We start from the raw sequence: 15955 nt of genomic DNA, 5'->3' as shown, positions 1-15955 counted from the left end.
ACTACATTCTTGAACATTGTTATTTAAATCTTTGTGTGTTCTAAAGGGGAAGGTTTACATTTTTATAATTAGCCTTGAGCATCAGCCATTTAGTAGTTAACTTGCTGTATTTAATAGTATAGCTTTGTGTGGCTTCACTGTGTGCTGTGCTTTGATGGGCCTCTTCACTGGGCCTCTTCACTCTTCACTTCTGTGTAGTAACTGCTATTACCTGCATTTTAAGAACGTTACTACTTAGTATCTGTTTAGCTCCAGTACTCAAGAATTTGAGAACAAATGCTTTTCATCTTACCCTGAGTTTTACCAACAAACTAATAACATGGTAATAACTAATAAACAAACTATTTGTATTTTTGTCTTGATCCACTACTTCCCCAGAGAGCTCCGGGGCTGGCTGTCCTCATAGACTATTTTTGTTAGACAGCAGAGGCAAGTCGAGTTATGAATTAATGTCGCTTTTGCATGTTAATTACCACTAGTGTGTTAACCATCCTACCGTGTTCCTACCGTGTTTTATCATGCCTGTGCTATCTTGCAGGTGAATGTAATTTATCTAACATTATTTCTTGCCCCGCTGCCAAACTCTAATAAATATTGGCACTTTGGTAAACACTGTTTGTAATTTACTTGACAGACCTGTGTTCAACCTGTCGCGAGGACCTCCCCTCGTGTGTAAAAAGCAGATAGAACAATGAGACAGATATTTCACTGGATGTATTGTGAAGCATCTGCTTGGCGTTTCCACTCACTACCAAATATGGTATTGAGAGGAAGCCCAATTGCGAGCAGTGGGAGATGATTTTGGCCGACATTCTGCAAATTTTCACATCGATGAAACATTTGATGTCAATACAGTTTTCTGTTCCCAAAACTGAAATCTGTTCCCAACAGAGTGGACTAAAGTTTGTAGACTTTACCTTTGCAAAAATCGCGTTGTTTAGAGGAGCGCAAAGGCGAATTGAGTTATCGCACACGCGCACTTCACAGACTAGGCGTTCTCTAACGGAAATATGCAGATGACGCCAGAGCTCGCCAATAGGCTCTCGTTAGCTCGTGCTTGGCTCTGCCCCTTCTTGTTTGTTCTGCCCACCATGGCTCATTTGTTCCCATTGGAAACGACTGAATGTTGTCTATCTTGGTTTACTTATACATTTCTTTTAAAAATTGGCCATATACAGTTTAAGGGGGAGAAGGATATGACGCTTGTAGGCAGCTTTTTCGGGAAGAGTAGTTTACCGCTACCATTGATTCGCTTTGAAAGCATGGATCATACCAGAAAGAACTACATATTCCAAAAAAACTTTTATCCTTAACCGGTGCAGTGTTTTCAAAATAGCCGGAGTTAGTCCATAGGGGAATTTTATCCCAAAAAAATTGTTGGCTAGTTAACTGTTCCAGTTCTTATTAAACGTAAGTACATTTGAGTTCAAAATCGTGTGTCATTCGAGTAGCTTGAGATGTAACGTTAGCTAACCCCTAATCGATAGAATGACGAATTTCTTAGTTTGACATTAGCTAGCTATGAGTTGACATTTGATAGCTAGCTAACCTTCAGTCTGCAGCAACTGCTCGATCTTGACGGCTAGCTAGCTAAGAGTGATTAGCTCAGTGGCAGCCAGCTTGTTCGTAGCTCCTGCTTCAAAACTTGCTCCCATCGCCACCAAAAGATCAAGTGCCAGGTTCAACCATACTGCAGTTGTATAACTACCCGGTAATAAACTCTGGAATCGCTAACAACATTACAATTCATGAAGATCACAAACTGGTTCGTTGTAAATGATTGACTGTGCTAGCTAACTATGTTTTCAATGTTGTAATTGTACGGTCTGTCTCGGCAGCACAGTAATCATGAGGATGAGGAACCTCTGGACCAAAGCAGGTGTTCTGGGCTCGGTATCCATGGCGTTTGGATCCATGTTCTGGTCTCAGAAGAAGACGGAAACGACTCAGACGGGTTCGACCACCGCATGCACGGAACCACCTTCTCCTTATGAGCTCAAACTCGTGCAAGTCCTGTTCCGCCACGGAGCCCGAACTCCGCTGAAGTCTATACCGGATGTCATGGAGGTGAGGGACCATTTGTGTCAAAGATGGTGAATAAATGAAGATGTCCCACTCAGGCCTTTTACCCTAGAAAAAAAAGATTAGTTCCGGTCTGCTTAACGGGGAGGCTCTCCCATAGGCACCAATGCATTAGCAGCTGGGTGTGAATGATCTACTTAATTCATTCACTTAATTCAATAACCAGAAAAAATGAGGGAGTGGGATGTCTTGTTTCCTTTTCCATCTCTGCTTGTGTTCTGCCCCTGAACAAGGCACTGTTCCTAGGCCGTCATTGAAAATAAGAATTTGTTCTTAACTGACTTGCCTAGTTAAATAAAGGTAATACAAATAAATGTTTAGCCTCATTGACAAGACAATGCATGCTGAAGGTATGGTCACCAGTATCTGAAAAGCTAAAATACTTCCTTGTCCTGTCTCTCAGGCCCAGTGGGTGCCTAACCTCCTGGAACCCCCAGCACACACACATATCAACTATGTCGTGACAGACCTGGAAGGAGGTCCACGGCCCTCCTCACCGGTGGAGGACAGCTACCGGGCCAACATACTGACCGTGAGAGAGAGTGTGTGTGTGTGTGTGTGTGTGTGTGTGTGTGTGTGTGTGTGTGTGTGTGTGTGTGCGCGTGCGAGCGAGCAGAGGAAGTAGTACCTAGAGCGATAGGGTCAGGGCGAGGAGTAGGCGCTTTGATAAGTATGGTTAGGGCTGTTACGGTGACCGTATTACCGCCACACCGGCTGTCACGAGTCATGAAGGCAGTCAAATTCCACGGGACTGTTTAGTCACAGTAATTAGGCTTCTCCAAGCTCTGATGCTGCTGATGGTCATTAGTAGCCTACCAAACTTGCTAACTGCCTGGTACTCAGCACGCTATTGTTCCTCTAATCACTCTGACATCATTGCAAATGTATTAGAAAATCTTATCAAACACTTCATGAGAGCCCATGAGCTCATGTTGCACAACATTTCTACAGGCTATGCAATTGCGTGAGAACGTGATGGCCTCTATTTAAAAAGAGGAGTGTCCCATCATCTTTCTATAGGCAAGGCCTACTATATTTATTTCTCAACTTTCCTATTATTAAGCACATTTCTTCTCTTTACAACAGGAGTATAGCCTAACTGGCTGGCATGAAAATGAACCACAGGAAAAGCGTTCTCCGTTCGCTTTTTAAGTGCATAAATGACATGTATTTTTTCCCCTGCCCCAGTTTCCAGACAGATGCATGATAATAGTCCATTCTAAATCAAAACAAATGTCACACATATATTATTTAGTATATGTAAAGACAATATTAAATCAAGAACAGTCTGATAGTCTAATATTTTCACCTATCACTTGGGAATTACAGTACCAGTCAAAAGTTTGGACACACCTACTCATTCCAGGATTTTTCTTTATTTTTACTATTTTCTACATTGTAGAAAAATAGTGAAGACATCAATACTATGAAATAGCACATATGGAATCATGTAGTAACCAAACGTGTTAAACAAATCAAAATATATTTTCTGTTTGAGATTCTTCAAAGTAGCCAACCTTTTCCTTGATGACAGCTTTGCACACTCTTGGCATTCTCTCAACCAGCTTCATGATGTAGTCACCTGGAATACATTTCAATTAACAGGTGTGCCTTGTTAAAAGTTATTTTGTGAAATTTCTTTACTTCTTAATGTGTTTTAGCCAATCAGTTGTGTTGTGACAAGGTAAGGGTGGTATATATACTGTATTATTGATTGTATGTTTGTTTATTCCATGTGTAACTCTGTGTTGTTGTATGTGTGGAACTGCTTTGCTTTATCTTGGCCAGGTTGCAGTTGCAAATGAGAACTTGTTCTCAACTAGCCTACCTGGTGAAATAAATAATATACAGAAGCCCTATTTCGTAAAAGACCAAGTACACATTATGGCGAGAACAGCTCAAATAAGCAAAGAGAAACGTGAGTCCATCATTAAAGTTTCTTCAAGTGCAGTCGCAAAAACCATCAAGCGCTATGATGAAACTAGCTCTCATGAGGACCTCCACATGAAAAGAAGAACTAGAGTCACCTCTGCTGCAGAGGAAAAGTTCATTAGAGTTACTAGCCTCAGAAATTGCAGCCCAAATAAATGCTTCACAGAATTCGAGTAACAGACACATCTCAACATCAACTGTTCAGAGGAGACTGTTTGAATCAGGCCTTCATGGTCGATTGCTGCAAATAAACCACAACTAAAGGACACCAATAAGAAGAAGAGACTTGCTTGGGCCTAGAAACCTGAGCAATGGACATTAGAATGGTGAAAATCTGTCCTTTGGTCTGTTGAGTCCAGATTTGAGATTTTTGGTTACAACCGCCGTGTCTTTGTGAGACACAGAGTAGTTGAACAGATGATCTCCGCATGTGTGGTTCCCACCGTGAAGCATGGAGGAGGAAGTGTGATGGTGTGGGGGTGCTTTGCTGGTGACACTGTCAGTGATTTATTTAGAATTCAAGGCACACTTAACCAACATGGCTACCACAGCATTCTGCAGCAATAATCCATCCCATCTGGTTTGGCCTTAGTGGGACTATCATTTATTTTTCAACAGGAAAATGACAAACACAGCCTGGAGGTGTGTTAAGGGCTATTTGACATAGAAGGAGAGTGATGTAGTGCTGCATCAGATGACCTGGCCTCCACAATCACCCGGCCTCAACCCAATTGAGATGGTTTGGGATGAGTTGGACAGCAGAGTGAACAAAAAGCAGCCAACAAGTGCTCAGCATATGTGGGAACTCCTTCAAGACTGTTGAAAAAGCATTCCCCATGAAGCTGGTTGAGAGAATGCCATGAGTGTGCAAAGCTGTCATCAAGGCAAAGGTTGGCTACTTTGAAGAACCTCAAATATAAAATACATTTAACACATTTTTTGGTTTCTACGTGATTCCATATGTGTTATTTCATAGTTTTGATGTCTTCACTATTATTCTACAATGTAAAAATAAAGAAAAACCCTTGAATGAGTAGTTGTCCAAACTTTTGACTGGTACTGTATATATTATCACTTGTGAATGAAGCATAAATAAAATAAATAAATGCCCAGCTTGTGTGCAATAAGGCAAGAAACAGTGCATGCCTTTTTTTCAAATCATAGTCGAACATGTAGCGTAGCCCATAGGCCTATATGTTTTGATACGGTTTGTATCACAACTCAAGTGGCCAAATGGCTTTTTAAAATTAAGCACATTAATGCGCTTTACAACGGGTGTAGAGCCTAATTGGCATACATAAGCAGTGCGTGAGTTTCAAGTTTTGGGAAGATAATTTTCACCATAAAAATGCACCTTTAAATTAAAATTACATGCATAATCGTATTTGTGGTCACTTTTGAAAATGGTGTTTTCCTGCTAATTGATTGCATTTTGGATCATTCGCGCTTATAGCCTACTGCCATGTGCGCATTGATGCGCTTATAATGTAAAGAAATAGCCTAATAATTTATCAACATTTTAATCAAAACGTTCTGATCTGTTGCATCAGTCCTCATTGCTTAAAAATGCTTGTGGTTGTATCTATCGCAACCCACAACTGTCCAAGACTATGTTCGGAATATTTATTTCTCGCACAGAATAGAATAGGTCAACCTTTGTACTATGGGGGATGGTAGATTGACGTGGGCTAGTACTTTTGCTGTTCGTTTGGCCTACTCATCTTGTTTGCTGCCATAAAGTAAATGTGGACGGTTCTTCCAATATCTTCAATATTACGCTCGGAATTAGATAAGGACACGCGCAGTTGCTTCCCAGATGTGTCTTTCACTTGTAGCCTGTGAGAACGACCCGATCACGTGACGGGCATTGGCTAATAAGAATTTAGCTATTTGAGAGAGCCATGTGAGTGAGAGGTGCTTCAGAGCACGCAGCCAGGAGAAGGGAATTGTCATTTGTATATTCAGCCCAATGGCACAATGTACACTGGCTGCAAAAGGCATGGATTTTTTATGGGGCATTACAGCCACACAAACGGGATGCTGTCGGGAATTTTGAGGCATTATCATGCTTGTCAAATTGTGAATGAGAGACTGATAAAGTGTGTACAGCCTGTGCAAATAACAAAGCAGAGCTCATGCCTTTCATGCAATTTTTTCAAATCATCATTAGAGTCACATCACGCTGCCTTAGAATGTATTAATAATCAAAACAAATAGCCCAACGTTTGTATCGGAACTAAAGTTGCATAAATAACTCTAAATTAAGCATATAGGAGGACCTGTTTATTTCTTAACCGCTCAACACAGAATAGCTACATGTGCACGCTCCCTCAAATCGTTTGGAGAAAATATCTTTTCTATTTTATTCAGCTTTGTTCAATTGTATTCTTCATAATATAAGATAATGCCACAGAATTCTAAGCAAATCTTGTCAGCTATATGAACTAGTGTAGCCCACAGCCATATGGCATAGCCAGTTCAGGGCCTAACATAAGGACAACTCAGAGTAGGCTATTCTGTTCTTCTGAAATGGACTACATTTTCTTCATATCATGTTTCTTTAGACCTGTCTTTAAAAAAAATATTTATTGTGATGGTGTAGGCTATATTAAATGGATTTCTTAGACTTTTTAAAAAGTAGATGTTCCTAAGGTCTGCATCAGTGGCTTGTAGGCTATGCGTGGAAGCCAGGAGATGCTAAATGTGTTTATGTTAATTAACAGTCAATTACCGTGAGACCGGCAGTTATTTGCTTGACAATCAATGGCTGACAATTTCATGACCGTCACAGCCCTAAGTATGGTTAATGGGTTTAAGTTGTCATGTAGGAGTGCTAGCATGGTACTGACGGACCTCACATTGTCAATTATCTATCAGATACAGAGGTACCATACTCTGGAATTCTTACCTTCACATTGCCAAAACCTCATCATCCCCCAATAAGTGAAGACTGGGGTCAACCTGATGAACCAAACTACCCAATAATCCCCTCCGTGTATCCTAACTCTCACACTTACACACATAATCAAACATGTTTTTTATTTTATACTGAGTATGTCATGTACAATTATAATTCAAATGCTTTTAACTGATTTTATTTTTTTTACTTACTTGTGGTGTGGTTTTCATGTCAGCCCTTTTGGGCTTCCAGCCTCACTTGCACACTGTTTTTTCCAGTTTTTTTATCTGTCTTTTTTTGTTGTTGTCTTTCACTTATTTTCTTTGGTGTGAATAAATAAAACCTAACCTTTGACCCCTGTCCCTTTCCCCTGAAGGGGGGTACGTACCCAGGTCAGTTGACCACAGTGGGCATGCAGCAGCTGTATGAGCTGGGAGAGAGGCTGAGGAAGAGGTACATCCAGGACACGGCCTTCCTCAACCCCACCTTCAGCCCTACAGAGGTCTAGTAAGTACCACAGCCTTCCTCAACCCCCAACTTCAGCCCTACAGAGGTCTAGTAAGTACCACAGCCTTCCTCAACCCCCAACTTCAGCCCTACAGAGGTCTAGTAAGTACCACAGCCTTCCTCAACCACCACCTTCAGCCCTACAGAGGTCTAGTAAGTACCACAGCCTTCCTCAACCCCCAACTTCAGCCCTACAGAGGTCTAGTAAGTACCACAGCCTTCCTCAACCCCCGCCTTCAGCCCTACAGAGGTCTAGTAAGTACCGCAGCCTTCCTCAACCACCACCTTCAGCCCTACAGAGGTCTAGTAAGTACTGCAGCCTTCCTCAACCACCACCTTCAGCCCTACAGAGGTCTAGTAAGTACAACAGCATTCCTCAACCACCACCTTCAGCCCTACAGAGGTCTAGTAAGTACCACAGCCTTCCTCAACCCCCACCTTCAGCCCTACAGAGGTCTAGTAAGTACCACAGCCTTCCTCAACCACCACCTTCAGCCCTACAGAGGTCTAGTAAGTACCACAGCCTTCCTCAACCACCACCTTCAGCCCTACAGAGGTCTAGTAAGTACCACAGCCTTCCTCAACCACCACCTTCAGCCCTACAGAGGTCTAGTAAGTACCACAGCCTTCCTCAACCACCACCTTCAGCCCTACAGAGGTCTAGTAAGTACCACAGCCTTCCTCAACCCCCGCCTTCAGCCCTACAGAGGTCTAGTAAGTACCACAGCCTTCCTCAACCCCCACCTTCAGCCCTACAGAGGTCTAGTAAGTACCACAGCCTTCCTCAACCACCACCTTCAGCCCTACAGAGGTCTAGTAAGTACCACAGCCTTCCTCAACCCCCGCCTTCAGCCCTACAGAGGTCTAGTAAGTACCACAGCCTTCCTCAACCCCCGCCTTCAGCCCTACAGAGGTCTAGTAAGTACCACAGCCTTCCTCAACCCCCGCCTTCAGCCCTACAGAGGTCTAGTAAGTACCACAGCCTTCCTCAACCCCCGCCTTCAGCCCTACAGAGGTCTAGTAAGTACCACAGCCTTCCTCAACCACCACCTTCAGCCCTACAGAGGTCTAGTAAGTACCACAGCCTTCCTCAACCCCCGCCTTCAGCCCTACAGAGGTCTAGTAAGTACCACAGCCTTCCTCAACCCCCGCCTTCAGCCCTACAGAGGTCTAGTAAGTACCACAGCCTTCCTCAACCCCCACCTTCAGCCCTACAGAGGTCTAGTAAGTACAACAGCATTCCTCAACCCCCACCTTCAGCCCTACAGAGGTCTAGTAAGTACCACAGCCTTCCTCAACCCCCGCCTTCAGCCCTACAGAGGTCTAGTAAGTACCACAGCCTTCCTCAACCCCCACCTTCAGCCCTACAGAGGTCTAGTAAGTACAACAGCATTCCTCAACCCCCAACTTCAGCCCTACAGAGGTCTAGTAAGTACCACAGCCTTCCTCAACCCCCGCCTTCAGCCCTACAGAGGTCTAGTAAGTACCACAGCCTTCCTCAACCCCCGCCTTCAGCCCTACAGAGGTCTAGTAAGTACCACAGCCTTCCTCAACCCCCACCTTCAGCCCTACAGAGGTCTAGTAAGTACCACAGCCTTCCTCAACCCCCGCCTTCAGCCCTACAGAGGTCTAGTAAGTACCACAGCCTTCCTCAACCACCACCTTCAACCCTACATAGGTCTGGTATGTACCACAGCCACATGTGCTCTTGTCAGCAGCCTGGTAGTCACGTTCTGTAGCCAACTCAGTCATTGTTTGGCTTGACAATGAGAAAGAAGTTGGCTGTAGAGCGGACCCACATCTAGGTAACATAAAAGTAACTTAGGTAACATCAGCCTAGCTAACGTAAAGGTCACCTAGGTAACGAGAATGGCTTACTAGGAAAAACGTCCAAACTGACTAATTCGAGGTAAAAAGGAGTTGGAGCACTCAACAAAAAAAGACAGAGATTGATTTTGTCATTGTTGTTGAACACCCCTCCTTTCCTTTTTTTGCTGAGCTGTCACCTAGGTAACATCAGGCTAGGTAACATAAAGGTTGAAGACATAATACCACAGTACATGTACAAGACATTGATATATTCTTCTAATATATATGCCGTTTCTTCTCTCTCCCAGTGTGCGTTCCACTAACATTGTAAGGACCATAGAGTCTGCCAAGTGCCTGGTGGCAGGGCTGTTCCAGCAAAGCCAGAGCGGTAGGTGTCACTGTTTGTTTGTGTGCGTATGAGGCGTGTGTGTCAAAGGCCAGTATTTCCGATCTCCTAATGTTGCTCCCCCTCTCTTCTTCTGAAGACATGGTTTCCATTCTGACGACTGAGGCAGAGTCAGAGATCCTGTACCCTAACTACCACGGGTGCAGACTGCTCAAACACCTCAGCGGGTTAGTGAGTGACTGGCTGGGTCCCTTTCCTATACATTTTTGTGTTTGGCTGGATCTCTCACTCGTTAATGTTTGTGATTGGATGTTTCTATCTTGTTGATTTTTGTGATTGGCTGTGTCGGTGTGTGCTGTAGTCATCGCTGGGCGGAGTCGTCCACTCTGCCAGACATCGCTGCGGACCTGAGGAGCATCCAGAGTGCTCTGGGCATCGCTGCCCACCAACGGGTTGACTTCATTCTCATCAGGGATGACATGGTGGCCAGAGAGGTGACACAATGCAACAAAGAAATATATTCTTAATTTCAAACCTTTTGTTACCAAAATGTATTATGAGATCCAAAGGTATAAATAGTGATACTGTCATTTTGTTTGCATTGCATAGAGATGTTAACATGACAAAGTGTGTGTGTGTGTGTGTGTGTGTGTGTGTGTGTGTGTGTGTGTGTGTGTGTGTGTGTGTGTGTGTGTGTGTTATATCAGACACACGGACTGCCCTGCCCACCAGTCCTGGACTCCTGGAGGAACACAGTGGAGCAGAGAGCTGTGGAGATGATCTGTCACATCTACGAACCCAGCAAGAGGTCAGGGGTCAAAGGGCAGTGGGATGTAAATACAGATGAGCCTGTGTAGAGGGCCGGGTAGTAGAACACAGACAATATAGTTCCCTGTTTCATGAGCATAAGCCGCTTCCTTATTCCACATTCAGAAAAAAATTCCCCCAAGACAGTTGTTGTTTTCTTAATCTTGTCTGGGGTTTGCTTGTTGTGATCAGGGAGAACCTGCAGCTGTGTGTGGGTCCCCTCTTCCACACCCTGATGGGCAACATTGAAGACCAACTACAGGGCACAACCTCAGAGCCCAACAGGTGAGTTACTCTTACTTTGATTGCATTCGTTTTGGAATGGGGCTGCCTCCCGGCCGTGAACCGGGGCTGCCTCCCGGCCGTGAACCGGGTGACCATCTCTGGCCAACGACAAAGTGACCTAGATTTTAGCATGTGGATTGCTTTTGATGATTGCTTTTGATTTATCTGCCTTCCCAGTGAAAACGAGTTTGAAAATTTGAACATATATTTTATGGAAAAGAGATGCATGTTTCTGAACGATGCATCATGCTGCCTTGGTGACAACATGAATGAGCGGTGCAGATTACGGTTTGATTTGAGAAGGGAGGGCCTGCAAGGGATTGATGATTAGTTGACATGTAGAATCAGGTGTGCTTGTCCAGGGCCACAAACAAAATATGTACTTTTGGGGGGCGGTAGGTACTAGAGGACTGCAATAGAAAACACAGCCATTAAGAGATTTATTGAGCTGCAGATCTCAACCCAACCACTTGATGGTAGCAAATGCCCTTTTCTAAATGGCACATTCTTAGTTTTTCATTCCCTACCCCTACTTGTTGCTAAACATCAGAAATTATCTGAGGGCATTTTCACATATGCGTTTTCTCTCTCAGGAAGCTGTTCCTGTACTCTGCCCACGACACCACTCTGATGCCCTGTCTCATGGCTCTGGGTGTTTTTGACATGCAATGGCCACCGTACGCCGCTGACATCACCCTGGAGCTGCATCAACACAGGCAAACCAAAGAGGCCTTTGTCAAAGTGTCCTACATTGGCAAGGTATGGTCTAGGGCAGGGTTTCCGTTAGCTGGCAATTTGTAAGTCGCTCTGGATAAGAGCGTCTGCTAAATGACTTAAATGTTAAATATAGCAACCCATCCTAGTTGTTGCATCTTTAGATTCCCCCTCTTTCTAAGTTTCCAACAGAGATTTCCATCTTTCACATATGGAACAGCTATCAGCTGTGCTGTTTAGAATGGTGTTTTCCCAGCTGTGCTGTTTAGAATGGTGTTTTCCCAGCTGTGCTGTTTAGAATGGTGTTTTCCCAGCTGTGCTGTTTAGAATGGTGTTTTCCCAGCTGTGCTGTTTAGAATGGTGTTTTCCCAGCTGTGCTGTTTAGAATGGTGTTTTACCAGCTGTGCTGTTTAGAATGGTGTTTTCCCACAAATTGTATTTTGTCAAATGTTTGAAAATTATGTTTCATTAGCTTCATTAAATGAGTTGCATGTTGTGTTAAGATGAATTACTATAATCTAAATATGATTTCTGTCATTCTGAGCACCGTGGGTAGACACCCTAATGGGTTATATATCCAATGCTTATGAGTCCAGTACATTTCTCAAATGGCAGGTAAATTTAAATCTTCCCAGTCACATTGTCCAGTGCCATATTTTCCGAACGGAAAACTTGGTCTTGGGCGCAAGTGTGCTAGGGAAGAGGCAAGGCTCATAAAAGTGTGCACATATTTAAACACTTTCAGGACCCTCTTTCTCTCTGAGAAAGTTAGTGATCTCTTTTTGTGTGTGTGTCTCTTTCTTATGTTCTTTGTGTCTGTAGGACCAGTTGATTCCAGGCTGTAGTGGAGTCTACTGCCCCCTGCAGGAATTCAAGCAGGCCTTCTCTAACTACTCACTGACCTCTGAACTCTATGAGTCGCTCTGCAACCGCACAGAGGGCATGGCCGACCCCTGAGGCTTCCACACTCTCACTGTTACCAGCCACCCTGTTTACATTCCACCAGACATCCACTCTCCAGCCCTAGCCTAGCATTAGCCCGTGTATTCGAGTATTTAGTATGTTAGGATACCTCACTGTTTAAGCCAGGGGTGGGCAAACTTTTTGGCTTGAGGGCCATATCGGGATTTAGAAATTCGATGGAGGGCCGTACAGATTTTTGGGGGATTTTTTTTATCTATTCATTTTTTTTAATCAATTTGCGGGCCAGAAAATAGGTCCATTGTAAATGGGTCCATTATAAATAACCCATTGGGCTCCCGAGTGGCACAGCGGTCTAAGGCACTGCATCTCAGTGCTAGAGACGTCACGACAGACCCTGGTTCGATTCCAGGCTGAATCACAACTGGCTGTGGTTGGGAGTCCCATAGGGTGGCGCACAATTGGCCCAGTGTTGGCTGGGGTAGGCCATCATTGTAAATAAGAATTTGTTCTTAACTGGCTTGCCTAGTTAAATAAATAAAATAGTTCTCTTATAATGTTCTTTCTATCTATTTTTAGACATTCAAGTGTGGCCTGGGGTGTTTTTGTTAACCAAAATTATAATTCCCCCCCACATTTATTTGATTATTTTATACCTCCCGTGGGCCGGATTGAATGGTCAGGCAGGCCAGAGTTTGCCCACCCCTGGTCTAAATGCACAAAGGCAGCGTCACTGTCAAAGTGGATAACTGGCTTTGAAACCACACCCAGGGCAATAGGCATCCTGTGGTACTGCTTCAACTGGTTAAGATGGGCAGTCCCGTTTGGCTCAGTTGGTAGAGCATGGTGCTTGTAACACCAGGTTTCTGGGTTTGATTCCCACGGGGGACTAGTACGAAAATGTATGCACACGCTTTGGATAAGAGCATCTGCTAAATGACTAAGATGAAGACAGTTTTACTTTACAAAGTAAATCTTAATCATATTGAAATAATCTGGTGATATTATAATGCCTAAAATGTTACCAATTATAATCATAAATGTACTTTCTGCGACAGTACCATGCACAGAGCGATGTGCTTTTATGTCTGTAGATACACTGCATTTACCTGGTTATTACTTTATGCACAGCACCATAAATGCCAGGGCTTATAGATACTGTATATTGACTTTCTGAAATGTTCTGGCTTTGTTTTCAGAGTGAACCAAAATGCTTCATAGCAAACTGCAACCTTCTCCTCAGGGGAAAACCAAGCACTTCATGTACATGGTGTTCATTAACCAAGGCTACCAAAATGTATGGTGTGTATGAGAGTGTGTGTGTTTACCCACTCAGAATCATTTTAGAAAGGGATTTATTCTGTTTACGATATGTTGTGAGTGAAACAGTAGGTGCCTTCTTTTAGGAATGTGTTGATTATATTGAGTATAAATTATATGCATGGGCATGTGAGCAAATATACACTACACACTGGAGTGTTTATTTGTTGTAGGTCCCATCATGAGGAGTTGACCTGAAATTCTTTGACTTTTGAGTGGTGGTTATTAATAAAGAGTTGGTAAATGCTTTGTCTGTCTCTAATGTGCAACACCAGTGGTCATATGGTCAGTCAGTGGTCGTAAGGATACCTGACCCACACTTTTTAGTCATGTGTTAGATCATGTATCATAGATGACTGTATGATGTAAGACAATGGGCGCATTTGAGCAGATCAGTTGTGCTAAGTCGGTGAAAATTGTTGGTCAACACTTATCAAAGGGTGTTGCTTTATGGGGGAAAAAATGATCTGACTTGCGCCAACATGTTGACTGCACGAAGGTCATGATGTTTTGACTGCAGTCGACTACAAGTTTCTGTAGTTGCTCCAGAGACGGAAGAAGAAGCAAGACATCCCACGCCCCGGATGTTCGTTCCTGACTCCGTCCGCAGTTCTCGTCCCAGTTCTGGAAGGCGTTCTGCACCCTCATTGGGTCGTTGGCCAGCCTGTCCTCCGGGTTCCACCCCCAGTCCAACGGCCAGTCGGCGCAAGCCAACTAGGACCTCGAGATTACCCTGCGCTGCCTGGTCTCCACCAACCCCACCACCTGGAGCCAGCAGCTTGTGTGAGTCGAATACGCCCGCAACACCCTTCCCTGCTCTGCCACGGGCCTATCTCCCTTTGAGTGTTCCCTGGGGTATCAGCCCCAGCTCTTCCCTGAGCAGGAAGAGGAGGTCGACATACCTTCTGCCCATATGTTTGTCCGCCGCTGTTGTACCTGGAGGAGAGCCCGGTCAAGACCACCTCCAGGTACCGACGACAAGCGGATCACCATTGGATGCCGGCCCCCGGTATCGTCTCGGGCAGAAGGTATGGCTGTCCACCCGAGATCTGCGGGTGGAGTCTCTTAAACTGTCCCCCCATGTTTATCGTCCCTTTCCCCATCTCCAAGATCATTAGCCCCTCTGCTGTCTGCCTTCTGTACCCCCGTACCCTTCGTATTCATCCTACATTCCATGTGTTTAGAATTAAGCCCGTGTCTCACAGCCCTTTGTCTTCTATTTCCAGGCCCACCCCTCCTCCCCGTGTCGTCGATGGACATCTGGCGTACATGGTGAGACGCATCCTGAGGGTTCGACCACGGGGCAGGGGTTTCCAGTACCTGGTTGACTGGGAGGGTTATGGCCCAGATGAGAGGTGCTGGGTCCCCGTTAAAGACATCCTGAACCCAGCACTCATTGCCGACTTCCACCGCCAGCACCCCGGTCAACCAGGTAGGACGCAAGGTGGCGCCTTGCGGGGTGTACTGTCAAACCCTGATCTGTTTCACCTGTCTTTGTGATTGTCTCCACCCCCCTCCAGGTGTCGCCCATCTTCCCCATTATCCCCTGTGTATTTATACCTGTGTTCTCTGTCTGTTGCCAGTTCGTCGTGTTTGTGAAGTCAACTAGCGTTTTTGTATTCAGCTCCTGCTTTCCCCCAGACCTCTGCCTCCCCCTGACCCTGAGCCTGCCTGCCGTCCTGTACCTTTTCCCCCGTTGCTGTAATAAACATTGTTACTTCGACACGGTCTGCATCTGGGTCTTACCTTGATTCCTGATAGAATAGTTATGTAAACGTGATATTTCTGTTTTTATTTTTAATACATTTGCAAAAAAATATCAACATGTTTTGCTTCGTCATTATTTGTAGATTGATGAGGAAAATTATTGAATCAATTTTAGAATAAGGCTGTAACGTGACAAAATGTGTAAAAAATCAAGGGGTCTGAATACTTTCCAAATGTGCTGTATACATTTATAGAACATCAGACAAAGAAAACGTAAGTTTGTCAGACCTGTTTGGAAGTCAAAATTGGTCTTATATTTACATCCTAAATGAACGGGAAACAATGTAGACCATTTGATAACCAGATATCAGAACCAGACTTATACAACTTGTGAACACCAATTCCAGGTTACTGTACCAATGTTACAGACTGGTGTCTAAGCTAGGTCTCTTGCAGGCCACAAGAATGTGTTACTCTGCTAAGCTTAAACGTAGGCATTAGCACAGAGAGCTTACACAAAAGTTTAATTACACCTACATCACTTTTCAGGTGCTATCCCCTACTGCCTTGGTGGCTATGAGTTAGGCACGTTTCCCCCTGCTACAAGGGCAAGGCTGACCCTGTTC

At 44.3% G+C, this 15955-nt stretch overlaps 1 protein-coding gene across 5 annotated transcripts; it reads left to right on the top strand.

Moving 5' to 3' along the window:
- The first annotated feature begins 1162 nt into the window (after positions 1-1162).
- Positions 1163-13871, top strand: LOC115161146 (lysophosphatidic acid phosphatase type 6). 5 transcript variants are annotated; one of them, XM_029711911.1, is made up of 11 exons: positions 1163-1410; positions 1844-2067; positions 2486-2614; positions 7290-7420; positions 9538-9617; positions 9715-9802; positions 9937-10069; positions 10283-10383; positions 10575-10667; positions 11261-11426; positions 12204-12338. In XM_029711911.1, exons 2-11 carry the CDS (start codon positions 1849-1851, stop codon positions 12336-12338), a joined length of 1275 nt encoding a protein of 424 aa, XP_029567771.1. In that variant the 5' UTR covers positions 1163-1410; positions 1844-1848. The 5 variants fall into 5 exon arrangements, with proteins under 5 accessions (XP_029567771.1, XP_029567769.1, XP_029567772.1 ...); XM_029711909.1 differs by having other exon boundaries at positions 1164-1410; positions 1839-2067; XM_029711912.1 differs by lacking the exon at positions 1163-1410 and adding an exon at positions 1428-1711.
- The last annotated feature ends 2084 nt before the right edge of the window (positions 13872-15955 follow it).

This window comes from Salmo trutta, chromosome 24 (genome assembly GCF_901001165.1).
Source record: "Salmo trutta chromosome 24, fSalTru1.1, whole genome shotgun sequence".
Classification (NCBI taxonomy): Eukaryota; Metazoa; Chordata; class Actinopteri; order Salmoniformes; family Salmonidae; genus Salmo; species Salmo trutta.
This window is presented reverse-complemented; position numbering and strand designations above follow the sequence as displayed.

What these genes read in the sequence shown, in the direction of transcription:
- LOC115161146 (XM_029711913.1), top strand. Translation starts at nt 1,849, where the DNA reads ATGAGGATGAGGAACCTCTGGACCAAAGCAGGTGTTCTGGGCTCGGTA. An exon ending in ACCGGGCCAACATACTGACC is followed by an intron (nt 2,615 to 7,289) that starts GTGAGAGAGAGT and finishes TTTCCCCTGAAG; the next exon opens with GGGGGTACGTACCCAGGTCA. An exon ending in ATCTACGAACCCAGCAAGAG is followed by an intron (nt 10,384 to 10,574) that starts GTCAGGGGTCAA and finishes TGTTGTGATCAG; the next exon opens with GGAGAACCTGCAGCTGTGTG.